The sequence below is a fragment of the Equus quagga genome, chromosome 5 (assembly GCF_021613505.1).
Source record: "Equus quagga isolate Etosha38 chromosome 5, UCLA_HA_Equagga_1.0, whole genome shotgun sequence".
NCBI classification, from domain to species: domain Eukaryota; kingdom Metazoa; phylum Chordata; class Mammalia; order Perissodactyla; family Equidae; genus Equus; species Equus quagga.
Genome location: NC_060271.1, coordinates 79,607,843 through 79,621,739, shown reverse-complemented (window position 1 = coordinate 79,621,739; position 13,897 = coordinate 79,607,843). Strand labels below are relative to the sequence as shown.

General features: G+C 36.4%; 1 protein-coding gene across 3 annotated transcripts in view; it reads left to right on the top strand.

Annotated features, from left to right (window-relative positions):
* ZNF638 (zinc finger protein 638) overlaps positions 1-12,913 on the top strand; it is a 137,750-nt gene extending 124,837 nt beyond the window's left edge. For all 3 annotated transcript variants that reach the window (XM_046660563.1, XM_046660564.1, XM_046660566.1), the window contains exons 22-28: positions 1,912-3,136; positions 3,731-3,796; positions 5,466-6,420; positions 7,239-7,343; positions 10,055-10,156; positions 10,916-11,034; positions 12,594-12,913. In XM_046660563.1, the coding sequence (XP_046516519.1) occupies positions 1,912-3,136; positions 3,731-3,796; positions 5,466-6,420; positions 7,239-7,343; positions 10,055-10,156; positions 10,916-11,034; positions 12,594-12,659 (2,638 nt within the window). In that variant the 3' untranslated portion in view covers positions 12,660-12,913. The remainder of the gene's footprint in view (positions 1-1,911; positions 3,137-3,730; positions 3,797-5,465; positions 6,421-7,238; positions 7,344-10,054; positions 10,157-10,915; positions 11,035-12,593) is intronic.
* Positions 12,914-13,897: the final 984 nt, after the last annotated feature.

The following is a 13,897-nucleotide window of genomic DNA, read 5'->3' as shown; positions in this document are numbered from 1 at the left end:
GTCTAGCCTAATAGATTGATGTTTTTGTATAGCCCTAATTTGTAAATAGGGTTAATGTGCAGTTCTGTAATGAGGTGGGAATTTGAATTTAATCTTCATTATTGGAAATGAGGTTTGTAATTTAAAAATGAAAACATATTTTGAGAAATACTTACATAACTGCTGTAACTGAATGTCACAACTTTTTCTTATCTTTGTCGTATTTGTGCTTGACTACAAGTTTTATTTTGACTAGTCCAAAGAATTTGGAACACTTAAAATCAGCCATTGGTATTTTTTAATATAAGGGATGTGAATTATTTCAAATAAAAACCCTTAAACCCTTTCAGCATACAAAGGGTAGCTTATACAAATGAATAGAATATGTATTGATTAAGGTCTTCAGTTATTAGCTGTTTAACTTAAATAAATTCCTCAAACTGTGCCTTTACAACTCTTCATCAAGAGGTGTTTCTTTGATCTTTTAGAAGTTTTCTCCTTTGCAAGTTTAAACTTAACATCTTTGGGAGGAGAACCAGTTTATTGGCTCAAGTGATTAGACCCTGATGTGGTAGCACTTAACTTTTTCCAAATTTCTGAAATATTAATGTCTCAGGACACAGCTACTCATCATCTTACGTTAACTAAAGGATATATGGCTACCCTTTGAGAAGCATATCAAGGGGAATGCGTTATTCCCCCCTCTTGAAAAGCAGGAGGAAAAAAAGGGTCAGTACTCTTTAGTATGAGATATTGTTATGGCATGATCACTTTCTGGTCTGTCCCCATCCTGCTGCTTCTAATGTAATTAAGTGAGTGTATTTGTTAAACTTTGTGTTGATAGCACGCTGAACGTTGTCTTCGGAAGCTAGGATTTTCCTTGTTACTTTTCAAGATAACCTCTGATCTATGGAGCGTTCATATAAAAATAGTTTATTCTGTCTCTGCCACAGTGAAAGTGGTTGAATTAGAGAATCACACAGTTTTGTTTACTTTGGATTTGAGAAGACCGTGATGAATAAGATCAATTGTATATACTTGTCATGTATTTCCTCTGTTTCTTCTGAATAATTTCACTTAAAATTTTGTTATGTGTTAGAATTTTAAATTATTCTCTGTAACTAGAAAGACTTCTTTTAACATATTCCTTCGCATAGTGTAGCCAAAGGCACATATTATAAAAAGGAAGACTGTATTATAGAAGACTACATGTTGATGTTAAGGGGATTCTATCAGTTTCACCTCTAACTTTAAATCTTCAACAGAGTACTTAAAAGATACTTCCAAAGAAAGGTTTCTTTTAAGTATTATTAATAAATACAGTTCTTGGGAAATTAAAAACAAATCTCTCTCACATCCAGAAAAAGAGATGACATGGTTAAGATTATGGGCTTTTCTCCATAGTTTCTGTTTATGGTCCTTTTAGGTGAGATTCACTTATAAAATTTTATATTTCAGTGCATGGATCATTAGTTTCATTATAGAATTATGCACATATTTTATTATTTCAGTTACCCATGTGGAAAGATAGGACCTAATAATAATTTGAGATGTCTCAAATTTACGTTCGGCCTTCTGATGTCAGTTGCAAACTTGACACAGAAGGAAAAAAACTGGTTATAATGTACATGAGTAAAAGGATCATATCAATGGTCATAATTTTGCCATTATTTCCTTTGAACTAAAAAGAAATCTTCAGTGCAATGGAGAATCTCTTTAAGTTTTATATTGTTCACGTATTTGCGTCAAAACATCTTAACCATTTTAATGCTGATTGGCTGGATTTCCCAATGTTTATCACTTATGCATCAGGAAGTCTTAACAATTGGCATCAACAGGATTATTTATAATGGTTGAATTCTCATCATAGTTTGATTTTTGTTTGTGTTTTTGTTTGTGTTCTTTTTTTTGTTTGTTTTTAAATACTTTTAGCCCTGACTTGAAAAACAGTCCAGTTGATGAAAGTGAGGTGCAAACAGCAGCTGGTAGTCCCTCTGTTAAACCTAGTGAGATTGAAGAAGAATTTATTCCCAGCATTCAAACAGAAACTTCTGTACTGCAGGAAGAGCCTTGTGAGGAAGAACCTGAAAAAGTACCATGTGACTCTGACTTTGCTATTGAAACTTTGGAAGTTGAAACTCAAGGAGAGGAGGTCAAAGTGGAAATTCCTCTTGTAGCATCCACTCCAACCAGTATTGAATTATTCACTGAAAATTTAGAGGAGTCTGTTTTAAATCAGCAGATGTATACCAGTGACTTTGAGAAGGAAGAGGCAGAAATTATTAACCCTGAAACAGAATTATCAACATCTGATAGTACATTTATAGAAGAAAGGAACATCAAAGGAATTCTAGAAGAATCTCCATCTGAAACAGAAGATTTCTTTTCTGGGATTACAGAGTCTTTGATAGAAGCTGTAGCTGAAGAAGACAAACATGAAAGTGTTTCAGAAATAGTACCATCTGCTTGTATTGTGGCCTTAGTACCAGGAATTTCCACTGGGGATGAGAAGGCAGTGAGTAAAAAGGGAATTTCTGAAAAAAGTAACATGGATGAAAAGGAGGAGAATGAATTTAATACTAAGGAATCCAAAATGGATCTGCAAATAGGCACAGAGAAGGCTGAAAAAAATGATGCTAGAATGGTTGCAGAGAAGTTGGAAAAGATTGTAGCAGCAATGAAAGAAAAGCCTGCAGAAAATGCTGTGACCAAGGTGTATCCAAATAAAGGAGTGAGTCAGGCCAATAAGCCTGATGAAACTAGTAAAACTAGTGTGCTGGTTGCATCGAATGCACCTAGCAGTAAATCAAGCATCAAGGCTGGTATCGTTTCTTCTCCAAAGGCAAAAGCTACAGCTTCAAAATCTGAAAACCAGAAAAGTTTTCTGAAATCTGTACTCAGAGATCAAATAAATGCTGAAAAGAAACTTTCAGCCAAGGAATTGGGTCTACTTAAACCTACAAGTGCCAGGTCAGGCTTGGCTGAAAGCAGCAGTAAATTCAAACCCACTCAGAGCGGTATTCCCAGAGGAGGCAGTGGGAGGATCTCAGCCCTGCAAGGCAAGGATTCTAAACTGGATTACAGGGATATAACAAAACAGTCTCAGGAAGCAGAGGCTAGACCTTCCTTCATGAAACGGGATGACAGCAACAACAAGGTGAGGAGGGTAGGAAGAATGGCTCAGTGTATCTTTGAAGTGATTGGTTCTCCTGTTGTAGCTTTGGAGTAGGAGGTGTAATCTCCTCACTCTACCCGAAAGCTCCCATTTCCCTTTCTTAAACAATTCCACTGACTTAAGCTAATAGACATTTAGAATCATAAGCTCAAGCTCATAATTTATTAACAGGTTTGAAAAACATTATTTGAATGAAATGTGGTCGGAAATATAACTTTGTGGTTTAAGAAAAGTCATAAGTGAATCTTCTGAGATGATGTAGCACTCTGCTTCTGAATGGGAAACCATTTTCTCTCATAAATTGAAGCTTCTTTATCAGCTTACTGATTGCCCAACTTAGACATTGTGGCTACAGGGAAGAAAAGATCAGTAAAATTGAATTTAACTATAACTTATAGAGATGATGCCTGTGCTGTTAAATGATTGTTAACTTAGTTTGGTATACCTGTTAAATATTTGCATAGTTGAATGTGTTTGGATAATGTTTGCCGTTTGAATTCTTTTTTTTTTTTTTTAAGAACATTAGTAACCTAGTTGTAAATTTTGTTTTTCTGTATTTCTTACTTAATATTTCAGACTTTCGCTGGGCAAAACACAAAGAATCCTAAAAGCACCACTGGTAGAAGTTCGAAATCTAAAGAGGTGAGAAACAGTGTGCTTAATAACACTAACCCTTCTGTTCCATCCCTCCATAGAAGAGTTCATCTCCCTTATAGCTTATGTCTCTCCTATAATAATTAGTATGATACAGAGCAAGGAAGAGGAATGAGATGTTTTCTTTTTGACCCTACCACCAGTTTTTTGTTTTTTGTTTTTTTGAAGAAGATCAGTCCTGAGCTAACGTCTGCTGCCAATCCTACTCTTTTTGCTGAGGAAGCCTGACCCTGAGCTAACATCCGTGCCCATCCTCCTCTACTTTATACATGGAACACCTACCACAGTGTGGCTTGCCAAGCGGTGCCGTGCCCGCACCCGGGATCCGAACCGGAGAACCCCGGGCCGCTGAAGCGGAACGTGCGCACTTAACCACTGCGCCACCGGGCCGGCCCCCAGTTTGTTTTTTGACTTTGAACCTGGCTAAATAGTTTGTGTGCTTGGTGCAGGGCAAAAAGTTACACAGGAGTGGAAAGAGAATTAGAGTTGGAAAATACCTTCAATCTCATCTTGACAGAAATAGGTAATAAACACAGAATAAAATCAGATGTTGAAAGGACACTAGCGTTTGACGCGAGTCCTCCCCATTTTGTGGAACTTCCAAAGAAGTGGTCCTTCAGGTATGGCTCAGTTTAAACTACCTGGATGAGCTATAAAATTTACTTTCCTAGTACTGAGTTCTACTGCCAAATAAATGTCTTACATTTTATATTTAGTTGTTTAGTATTTTAGATTTCCACTGTTTATAGAATATTTTTTCAGTCGTTTTACTTTTTTCTACCATTAGGGGACGAATTTGGGCCTATTTTATTGGGGCGAGGAGAAGTGTTAGTTTAACAGCGTAAATGAGATTATGGTTAGTTCCATTGGCTTAATAAGTTGGTAGTACAATTGCTTACAGATTTTTCCTCCCAAAATTACTGGGTATATATTCTACTGTGGTCATTATATGTACTGGTAATGGATCATTGATAGCATACTAAATGTGTAGGCTGCCTGCTGGGAATTTATTTTCTTTAGTGTTGGCATCATTTTTCAAATTACAGGTACTATTTATTTCAAGTGCAGTTGTATTTGACATTCAGTCTGAGTAATTTTTCATATAACTTTCTCAAAATATAAACTTTCTATCTGAATGTTGCATGTCTTAAAAAAATGTGTGTGTGTGTGTGTGTATATATATATATATATAAATTCAGTGGAACAATCTAGTTAACTCTTTACTCTCTAGCTATATTTGAGGTGCTTTTAGTGGTCCATTAAGTCTCTTAGAACACTTAGATATGGTTAACATATGGAATAGTAAATTCTTTGTATTATATTGTTTGATAAATGCTTTGAATATAGTATTTTTGTGCATCATATTTCAAAACTCATGATCATTTAGGAAATAATTATCTTACTGAATTAAGTAAAGGTGGAATTAGATTGATTTTGTTAGCATTTTACCTTTGGCATTGCGTACTTTGTGAATTCTAGCTAATTCTTTTGTGGACTTTTTAAAATAATACTAATTTCAGTCTTTAGGAAACTTCCCTACACTGAAATTCTCACAAAGGATACTTCAGGCACATTTACTGGGACTATTTGGAACCTAGCTAGTTATTGGTAGTTGTTCACAATGCTGTGATTGTTTTTTTTTTTACCTTTCCAACAGGAACCATTATTTCCGTTTAATTTGGATGAATTTGTTACTGTGGATGAGGTTATAGAAGAAGTGAATCCTTTTCAAGCCAAGCAGGCTCCACCAAAGGGGAAAAGGAAAGAAGCTCTCAAAAATACCCCTTCCTCTGAACTGAACTTAAAGAAGAAGAGGGGGAAAACTTCCGCCCCTCGTGTCGTTGAGGGAGAATTATCTTTTGTAACATTGGATGAGATTGGGGAAGAGGAAGATGCAGCTACACATTTAGCACAAGCTCTGGTCACTGTAGATGAAGTAATTGATGAAGAAGAAATAAATATGGAAGAAATGGTAAAAAATTCAAATTCACTTCTTACGTTAGATGAGTTAATTGATCAAGATGATTGCATTTCTCACAGTGAACCTAAAGATGTTACTGTACTGTCAGTGGCTGAAGAACAAGATCTTCTCAAACAAGAACGCTTGGTAACTGTGGATGAAATTGGAGAAGTAGAAGAGCTACCTTTAAATGAGTCGACAGACATAAGTTTTGCCACTTTAAATACTAAAGGAGATGAGGGAAATACTGGAAGGGATTCCATTGGATTCATTTCTTCTCAGATGCCTGAAGACCCTTCTACTTTAGTTACTGTAGATGAAATACAGGATGACAGCAGTGATCTGCATTTAGTGACTTTGGATGAAGTAACTGAAGAGGATGAAGACTCTCTGGCAGACTTTAACAACCTTAAAGAAGAGCTTAATTTTGTTACTGTTGATGAAGTTGGAGAGGAAGAAGATGGAGACAATGATTTAAAAGTTGAATTAGCACAAAGCAAAAATGACCATCCCACAGATAAAAGAGGGGATAGAAAAAAGAGAGCTGTGGACACAAAGAAGACGAAACTTGAAGCCTTGTCCCAAGTGGGTCTAGTAAATGAGACTGTTATGGAAGAAGATCTGAAAACCATGATTGAAAGACACTTGGCAGGTAGATACTTGAAAGTGGTATTCTTTCTGTTTTACGGGGGGATTACATTTAAAATTTCAAAAATATGTGTTGTGGCATTATTAGTAATTTCACCCTATGTTGACATAAGCCAACAAATAGTTATGGTCAGTGATAATTTCCAAAGAAATATGTACAAGTTGGACAGGTTTCTCTTAGTTACAGAGCAGGCCTTGCCCCAAGTTGTTATACCTCAAGAAAAGATGACAAAATCAGAAAGCAAATTAGAGTGCCCAAATAAGAATTGGAATGAAAATATTATCTTTGTATTATTAGGAAAACACACCTTTTCATAAGTAGAAGGATGTTTATACTAAACTGCCTCCCAGTTCTTACTTAGCCTTAAGATGTAGAAAAATTAGTGAAGGTACCATTTTGCTTTTCAGTAAATATTTTAATAGTATAGAATGGTAGATCAGCTTACTTTCGGTACTGGAGGGAGATCAAAATGATTTTCAGTAAGAAAATCTTGGAAGATTTAACTAAACTAAGAATAAAAAATAATAAGATGGTCCCGCAGTCTTAAGGAATAAAATAGAAAAAGATGTATAGACTTTTTGGGAAAAAGCAGGTGGGAAGGTAAAGTTTGGAACAAGGTAAATGGGAAAATAAAAGGAGAATGTTTAAAACTAATGTTAAGTATTTTTTAATAGAATTCCCATATTTTATATTAGAACTAGGTTTCCTTCCCAAATTTGAGTATTATTTTGTTTGCAGAAAAGGTGTTAAAATTGTTAATCAGAATTAAAAGCAATTTAAATGCTGTTACTATAGCAGTAAATTAGGCTTTCTCTTTGAAGCTAAAGTGCCAACCAAGAGAGTTAGAATTGGGAAAACACCACCATCGGAAAAAGCTGTTGTGACAGAACCAGTGAAAGGTGAAGAGGCCTTCCAAATTAATGAAGGTAAAGCAGGATTGGTGAAAGGGGGGAGGAGAGTAATACAACATGAGGTGGTGGTTGAAGTTCCAAAGATCTACTATCTAAGAAGAAAAGTAGAAAAACAGTGAACTAGAGTAATGGGTGGGGAGAAAGGTAGCCTTATAATAATTAGATCGGCATAAAGGTTTTTATCTTTGTAATGTAGAGAGATAATGAAACATAATGGAATGGGATAATAGAATGACAGATGATCCTCTTATAATAGAGTGTGACAATTTATGGAAATGATCCATGAAAGGTTATTCCTACCATCTTGCAGCCTGAAGTAGAAATCATTTATTAACCAGCTCTTATTCGTTCGCCAGATCCCTTGTTTTGTGGATGTTGCCAAGCAGCCAGCCAATGAATTAAATAAGATGTCTTAATAACATTAATAAAATTTATGTTGAAACAAATAGGGAATAATGTCTACTGAGGAAGAGTACTCTAGTCATTCAATAAATGTTTGTCATTGTGTCCATTATATTCATAGCAAAATGCTAAAAAGGGTAGAAAAGAAGAAAAGCACACAGTTCCAGATCTCAGGTTTACTGATTCAGAGAGGTAAAGCAAAAAATCAACTATTGATATGACTTAACAGTACTGTACCATTCTCTTTGCAAGCACCCTCCTTGCCCTCTTGCTTTTCCTTTCTGTCTTCTCTAAGGAAAAATAACGGACTGTGATTCAGTTCCAGTTCATTGAATCTGATCTTAGTTGGGCCCTCAGTGCTGCTCCACAGCCTATTACAGGCCTTCTTCCTTTCCTCATGTCCTAACCAAGTGTAACGTAAGTCTTTTTCCCTTTCTGCGTCACCTAGCCCATTCCTCACTGGATAACCTTACTTTCATTTCTATTTACCACAGCAAATATAGGATCTCCCCTGTCTGCCAGCTTACGTTTACCTACTTTGGCTCTGCACACGTAAAGCATAGCCAAGTCTTTCCCTTTTGAAAAACCATGCCCTTAACTTTGGAATCCTTCTAGCTCCCATCTTTTCTTCTTCCTTTCAGAGAGCAAAGCACCTAGAAAGAACCACCTGTTTTTATTTCTTCATCTCCCATTGAACTGGATGTATTTTGGTTTCTTTCTAAACCACCTTCTTGAAATTGATGTTGATAAAGAACCTTCATTGGGTTGTTGTCCTACTTGATTTAAAATCATTACTTTTTTTTCTTGTTAAGATAGTCTTATTTGACTTCTCTGCATCATTTGTTACTATTGATAATGCCCTCTTTCTTGAAACTCTCCCATGGCCAAGTGGGTACTCCTCCTCCTTTGTCTATTCTTCTCCATAATCTCTCCTTGATACTAAGCCATGGTTAGTGATTTAGTAATCTGACAAATAACTCCTAGCATGATTTCATGAAGTTTATCCCCCCGGGATTTCTGTTGGAGTAGGGCAGCTTCAGGTGTACCAGCTTGTGTAGAACTGCCTCGACATGTGAACTGAAGAATAGAGAACTGTTTATGTAACAATTCCTGTTAATGGACAGTATTTTTGACAAAAAAATCTAACTTAAGAAAAGGTCACTTTTTAACAATTTTAAACTTAAAATATTTGTTTTAATCTGTTTAAAGTGTTATATAATTTATTATTATTACATAAGTGTGCCTTTGGAGTGGCAGGAGCAAATGTGTTTGAGAAAGTTTATTACTCTGGTGAGGGAATAAACTTTTGGAGGAAGAGACTGGAGGCTATTTTAACCATTGGGTCAAGAAAAGGGAGATAGCCTTTTTTTTTTTTTTTTTTTTTACCAATTCTTTAGGACTTGATGACCAGTTAAAATGCAAGGAATAAGAGGAGAGTAAATATGATTTCATAGTTCCTAGCCATCCCCTCAGATTTCGTAAAGAGTAGTCCAGTTGCATGGAGAGAGCACTGAACTTGAAGTCACAAGTCTTGGTTCTAGCCTCTGTCACTTACTAGCTGTGCAACCTTGGGCATATCAGTTTCTTACCTCTCTTGGTTTTGCTTTCTCCACGTGTAAAGAAATAGAAAGGTCAAATCATTATTATCCCTGTCTCACGTGAGGTAAAAGCTAAATGAATGTTATATATGTGAAAGGGATTTGTCAAGTACTACACAACAGTAAGATATTTCACCTGCTGGGGATAACTTGCTTGGAATCAGTTCCCATTTTTGTCATCCCCCAAGATCATTTTATGCAGAGTCTGCTAGTATTGAGTGCTTTTTACATGTTACTCACTTTGCTGGGCTTTAATGTTTGTAATTTCACTTGGATTCTGTCTAACAAGGGTCTTAGTCCATAATTTTAGGCTCAGTTTTTCTTGGTTGGAAGGGCCTCAGTACAGAGCATCAGAATTTTCTGCTTATGTCCTTTTCCCCTTAATTCACACTCTTCCCCCAACCCCGCACTTTGCATACACAAGTTAACTCTTACCGCTAATTCTAGAACTTGAACTTTTTCCGTTACCCTTTAAATTCTTTCTGGAACAATAGAAGTAAAATATACCCTTAAATCCATTTAATGTGGTTGAATAAACTTACCCATTTATTGCTTACGTCAAAGAACCTTGGAAGAATGGTCAGGTGGGATTAACCAAGGAGGGTTTACTTAAAGAGATGAACCATAAATTAATCTGTGACAGCAGGGATTAGCTCATGTTAGCTTCACAAAGTCCATGAATCTATTTTTAATAACTTTTTTTCCTTAAAAAATTTGATGACTTAGTTGATGAGGAGTCTGGATTAAAGGATTCAGAACCAGAACAAAAACGCAAGAAGACAGAGGACTCTTCTTTAGGGAAATCAGTGGCACCTGATGTCCCTGAAGGTAAAGTAAAAATGACACTCTTTTCCTTATCCATACGAAATAAAAATTCAGTACCATCGTAAGTGTTCTGTTGTTTAGATAGTAGAATAACCTTGCTTAGATGATTATTTTAGAGCATAAATTAGCAAGTTTTGCACATTGGCATTTCTGAAAGCAGTTTATTAGGCTGTCTTTTTACCTGGCAAGGATATTTTTATTGCACTCTTGAAATCTGGGATATGTCTCTTCTTTTTTTCTTGGCTGCTCTGGTAAGAATTGAGGTATACTTGCCCAGGCAGAAATTCTAGTTAAGTAGAGCATGCTGAAAAGCTTAGCTAGCAAACTTTGTTCATGGCCACCAGCTAAGATGAGCTGGGGGCATCTCATTTGTTTGTTCAGCATATTCCTCAAGCAGGCGGCTGCTTATTGTTCTGCCTCTTCTTCCTGGTTTATTTTAATAGGGGATTCCTAAGAGGTTTATTTCAAAGGCTATCAGGTTCTTTTCCAATAAATTGCTATTCTGAAAGAATTCACTGGCATTCCTGGAGGCTCTGGAATATTACAGAATTTGTTAAAAAATAAAATAAAGATCTTGGTTTTGTGATTAAAGGCTTAATTGCTCTTGATCCCTGGATATATAGCAGTATATATTATGTTTATGTGTAAGTGTATACTGTGCTTAGTAGGTTTGTCATGTTTAGATCAATTAATCAACACAGCTATAGATAAATTATCATTAATTTTCTTTCTTTCTCTTCTCCCTCTCTTCTTGTCCTCTAGATTTAGACTTTCTTGTACCGAAGGCTGGATTCTTCTGTCCAATTTGTTCCCTTTTCTACTCAGGTGAAAAAGCAATGACAAATCACTGCAAGAGTACACGTCATAAGCAAAATACAGAGGTACTTTGTTTTATTCTTAACTCCTCCTAAAATCTTTAGGTGGTGGTATTATAATCAAACTACTTAAATGTCCACCCAGAATGTACATTCTTTGCTCTCTGGGAGAACTTTTGAAGGCTTGTGCCATTTTGTTCCTCTTGGGTCCAAAATCCTATTCCTCTCCTTCACTTGCCCATAACTTCCAGTCTTTATTCGTTTTCCTCTGGCAGCGTTTGCCAGAGTAAATTCTGCAGATTACGAGTCCCAAGTGACACTCTAATAAAGTGTGGGTAACTGTATATTCTGGTGCCTTCTTTCAGAGTCATGGACACATAGAATATTAAACTTTCTGAATTGTCTAGTCAGAAAGAATCCTCTTAACTTTATTTAATCCATTTCCTAAACTGATTGAATCCCCACCCCACCCCAACAATCTCACCCCGTCTTTTTTAGTTGTGCACATCTTTGAGAAGTCCTACTCTGGAGAATCATCATTAGCTCTAGTTGAAGCAATAGTTCTGATTCCTCATGGATATTTGAAAGTTGTCTTACACATCCTCTATTGAATTTCTGGCACAGATACTCATTTAACATTTACTGAGCTGTTATTTGCTGGACGCTATTTAATCCCCTCATCAACTTTATGAGGTGGATGCTATCATTTCAATTTTAAAGATGAGGAAATAGGCTTAAAGAGTAGCTAAACCCAAGTATCATATCCCAAGGTCACATAGCTAGTTAGTGGCAGACCTAGGATTTGAACCTAACTCTGTTTTATTCTAGGCTCAAGCCCTTAATCATTGTGCTATGGTACCTGTGCTCTTAAGTTTTTCATGTCGTTTTTCCATTTAAAATCTTCCACTGGCTTCTTATTACACTTTGAATAATATCCAAACTACTTGTGGGTCTGTAAGGCCCTAGATGACCTGAGTCCTTTCTGCTTCTGTGACCTCACTGTTTTTTATTTCTCCCTGTGTTTCAGCTTTTCTGGCTTTCTTTGCTTTAAATATTTTTCATACGTGACAGGCCCATTTGCTGCCTTTGCACCTTTATAGTGTTGTTTTTTTGCCCTCTCCCAATCCCAACCCCACTTGTATAGTTGGTTCTTCCTTTTAGATCTCATCTCAAATAATCAGCTTCCCAAAAAGGCCTTTGCCTAAGAAAGACTTAGCTAAAGTAGAACACTCCCTCCCCCCCAGAAAAGTGTCAGCCTCAGTCACTTACCTTGTTATATTTCTTTCCTTCGTAGTGCTTACCACCAACCAGAATTATGTTCTTTATTTGTTCTCTTATTGTTTCTCTTCCCCTACTAGAATGTAGCTCCATGAGGTAAAGGGCCTTACCTGTCTTGTTGACCACTGAATCCCCAAGCACCAAGCATAATGTCTGGTATATCATAAATATCAGGTGACTGATGAGTGAGAGGAAGGAATGTGAATGTAAGACACTGTGTTTCTAATCTTTATTTTGTAGGATTGGGCTCTTTTAAATTGTAAATACTGTGAACTATATTAGATATGTTTGTACATAGAACAAACCACATCTAATAAATATTTTATATTGTATGTTGCTTTTAACAGAAGTTCATGGCCAAGCAAAGAAAGGAAAAGGAGCAGAATGAGGCTGAAGAAAGAAGCTCTAGGTGATTGGGGCAAAGGGGAAAGAATTCATTAGAAATTCGTTTAGGGTCCAGTTGATTTGTGTATTTTTGTTATCATTTAATTTGTAATTTTTGTTTCAGAAGCAAATATTCATGTTGTACAAATTTCTGATTGCCCTTGATGTAGAGAGACTGATGGGGAAAGTATGATGGGTTTGATTTTTATATCAAATCATCAGGCATGGAGAAATATCTTTTAGAAGTGTTAAAATAAATGTTCCTACTGTATATTTAAAATACCATCTTGTGTTTGTGGCTGATTTATTAAAGACGTGCTTGCCTCTGGTTGCAGACAGGCTTCTATATAACTGCTGTGATTTGGGATATTTGGAGAGTCTTTATATATTCCTGAAAGTCATAGCATGCCAGTGTTTCCGTTTGCTTCAACCATCCATGTACAGGTCAAAGCTTTTTTTAAACTCTCTATTTTTCTGGATAAAACTAGATTATAGCATGTTTGCCCAGGTAGGTTTGAGTAAAACTTTGCTTGATTTTTTTTCGTGTGTTGGGAAGATATTTTTTCTGCTGTAACATCCACTCTTTCTGTCAGGACTCATTTAAAGTATCTCCTAGCAAGTCTTTTAGTATTAGCTTAAAACCACAAAAACAAAGCAGCCTGTATTTTCTGTGGACCAGTGGACTTGCTTTTTAAACCATTTGAATTATTATTTAATATATTTGTAAGAAGTTGTAAAGGTACAGAAAAATACTTCAGTGGATTATTAGATGCTGGACACAGCCTTTGCACTGCAAATTTTTAGATTAGGGCATGCTTCAGACATAAGCCTGCTGATTTTGAATTGTAGTATCTGATTCTTCAGCTCTTCCAAGATTGGAATGCACCAATTAATAATGGAGGGTGAGTGGAGGGAAATGAAAAACAGCTACTTTTTTAGATCTCTTACTCCCATCACAGCACAAGAGTCACCTCACAGTCAGCAAGAGTGAAGTGAAGAACAAAAAGCAGCACCTTTTTGTTATTGCTCACCAAACGCACTGCACACTCTGTTCAGGCTTAGCCACAGCCTGGGCAAAATTATGAAGTACTACACGCCACAGACTAAGGAGTGGGGTGAGGAGGAGGAGGATGGCTTGTGAGTGCCAAGAGTCTGTTGTAACTAAAACTGTATAGGTGAGTGAGGTAATGAGGGAGAAGAGCTCCTAAAAGGTTGGAGAGTAAGGTGCCAGCGTGCTAAAGCAGCACAGTCAGTCAGAGTAAGTGGG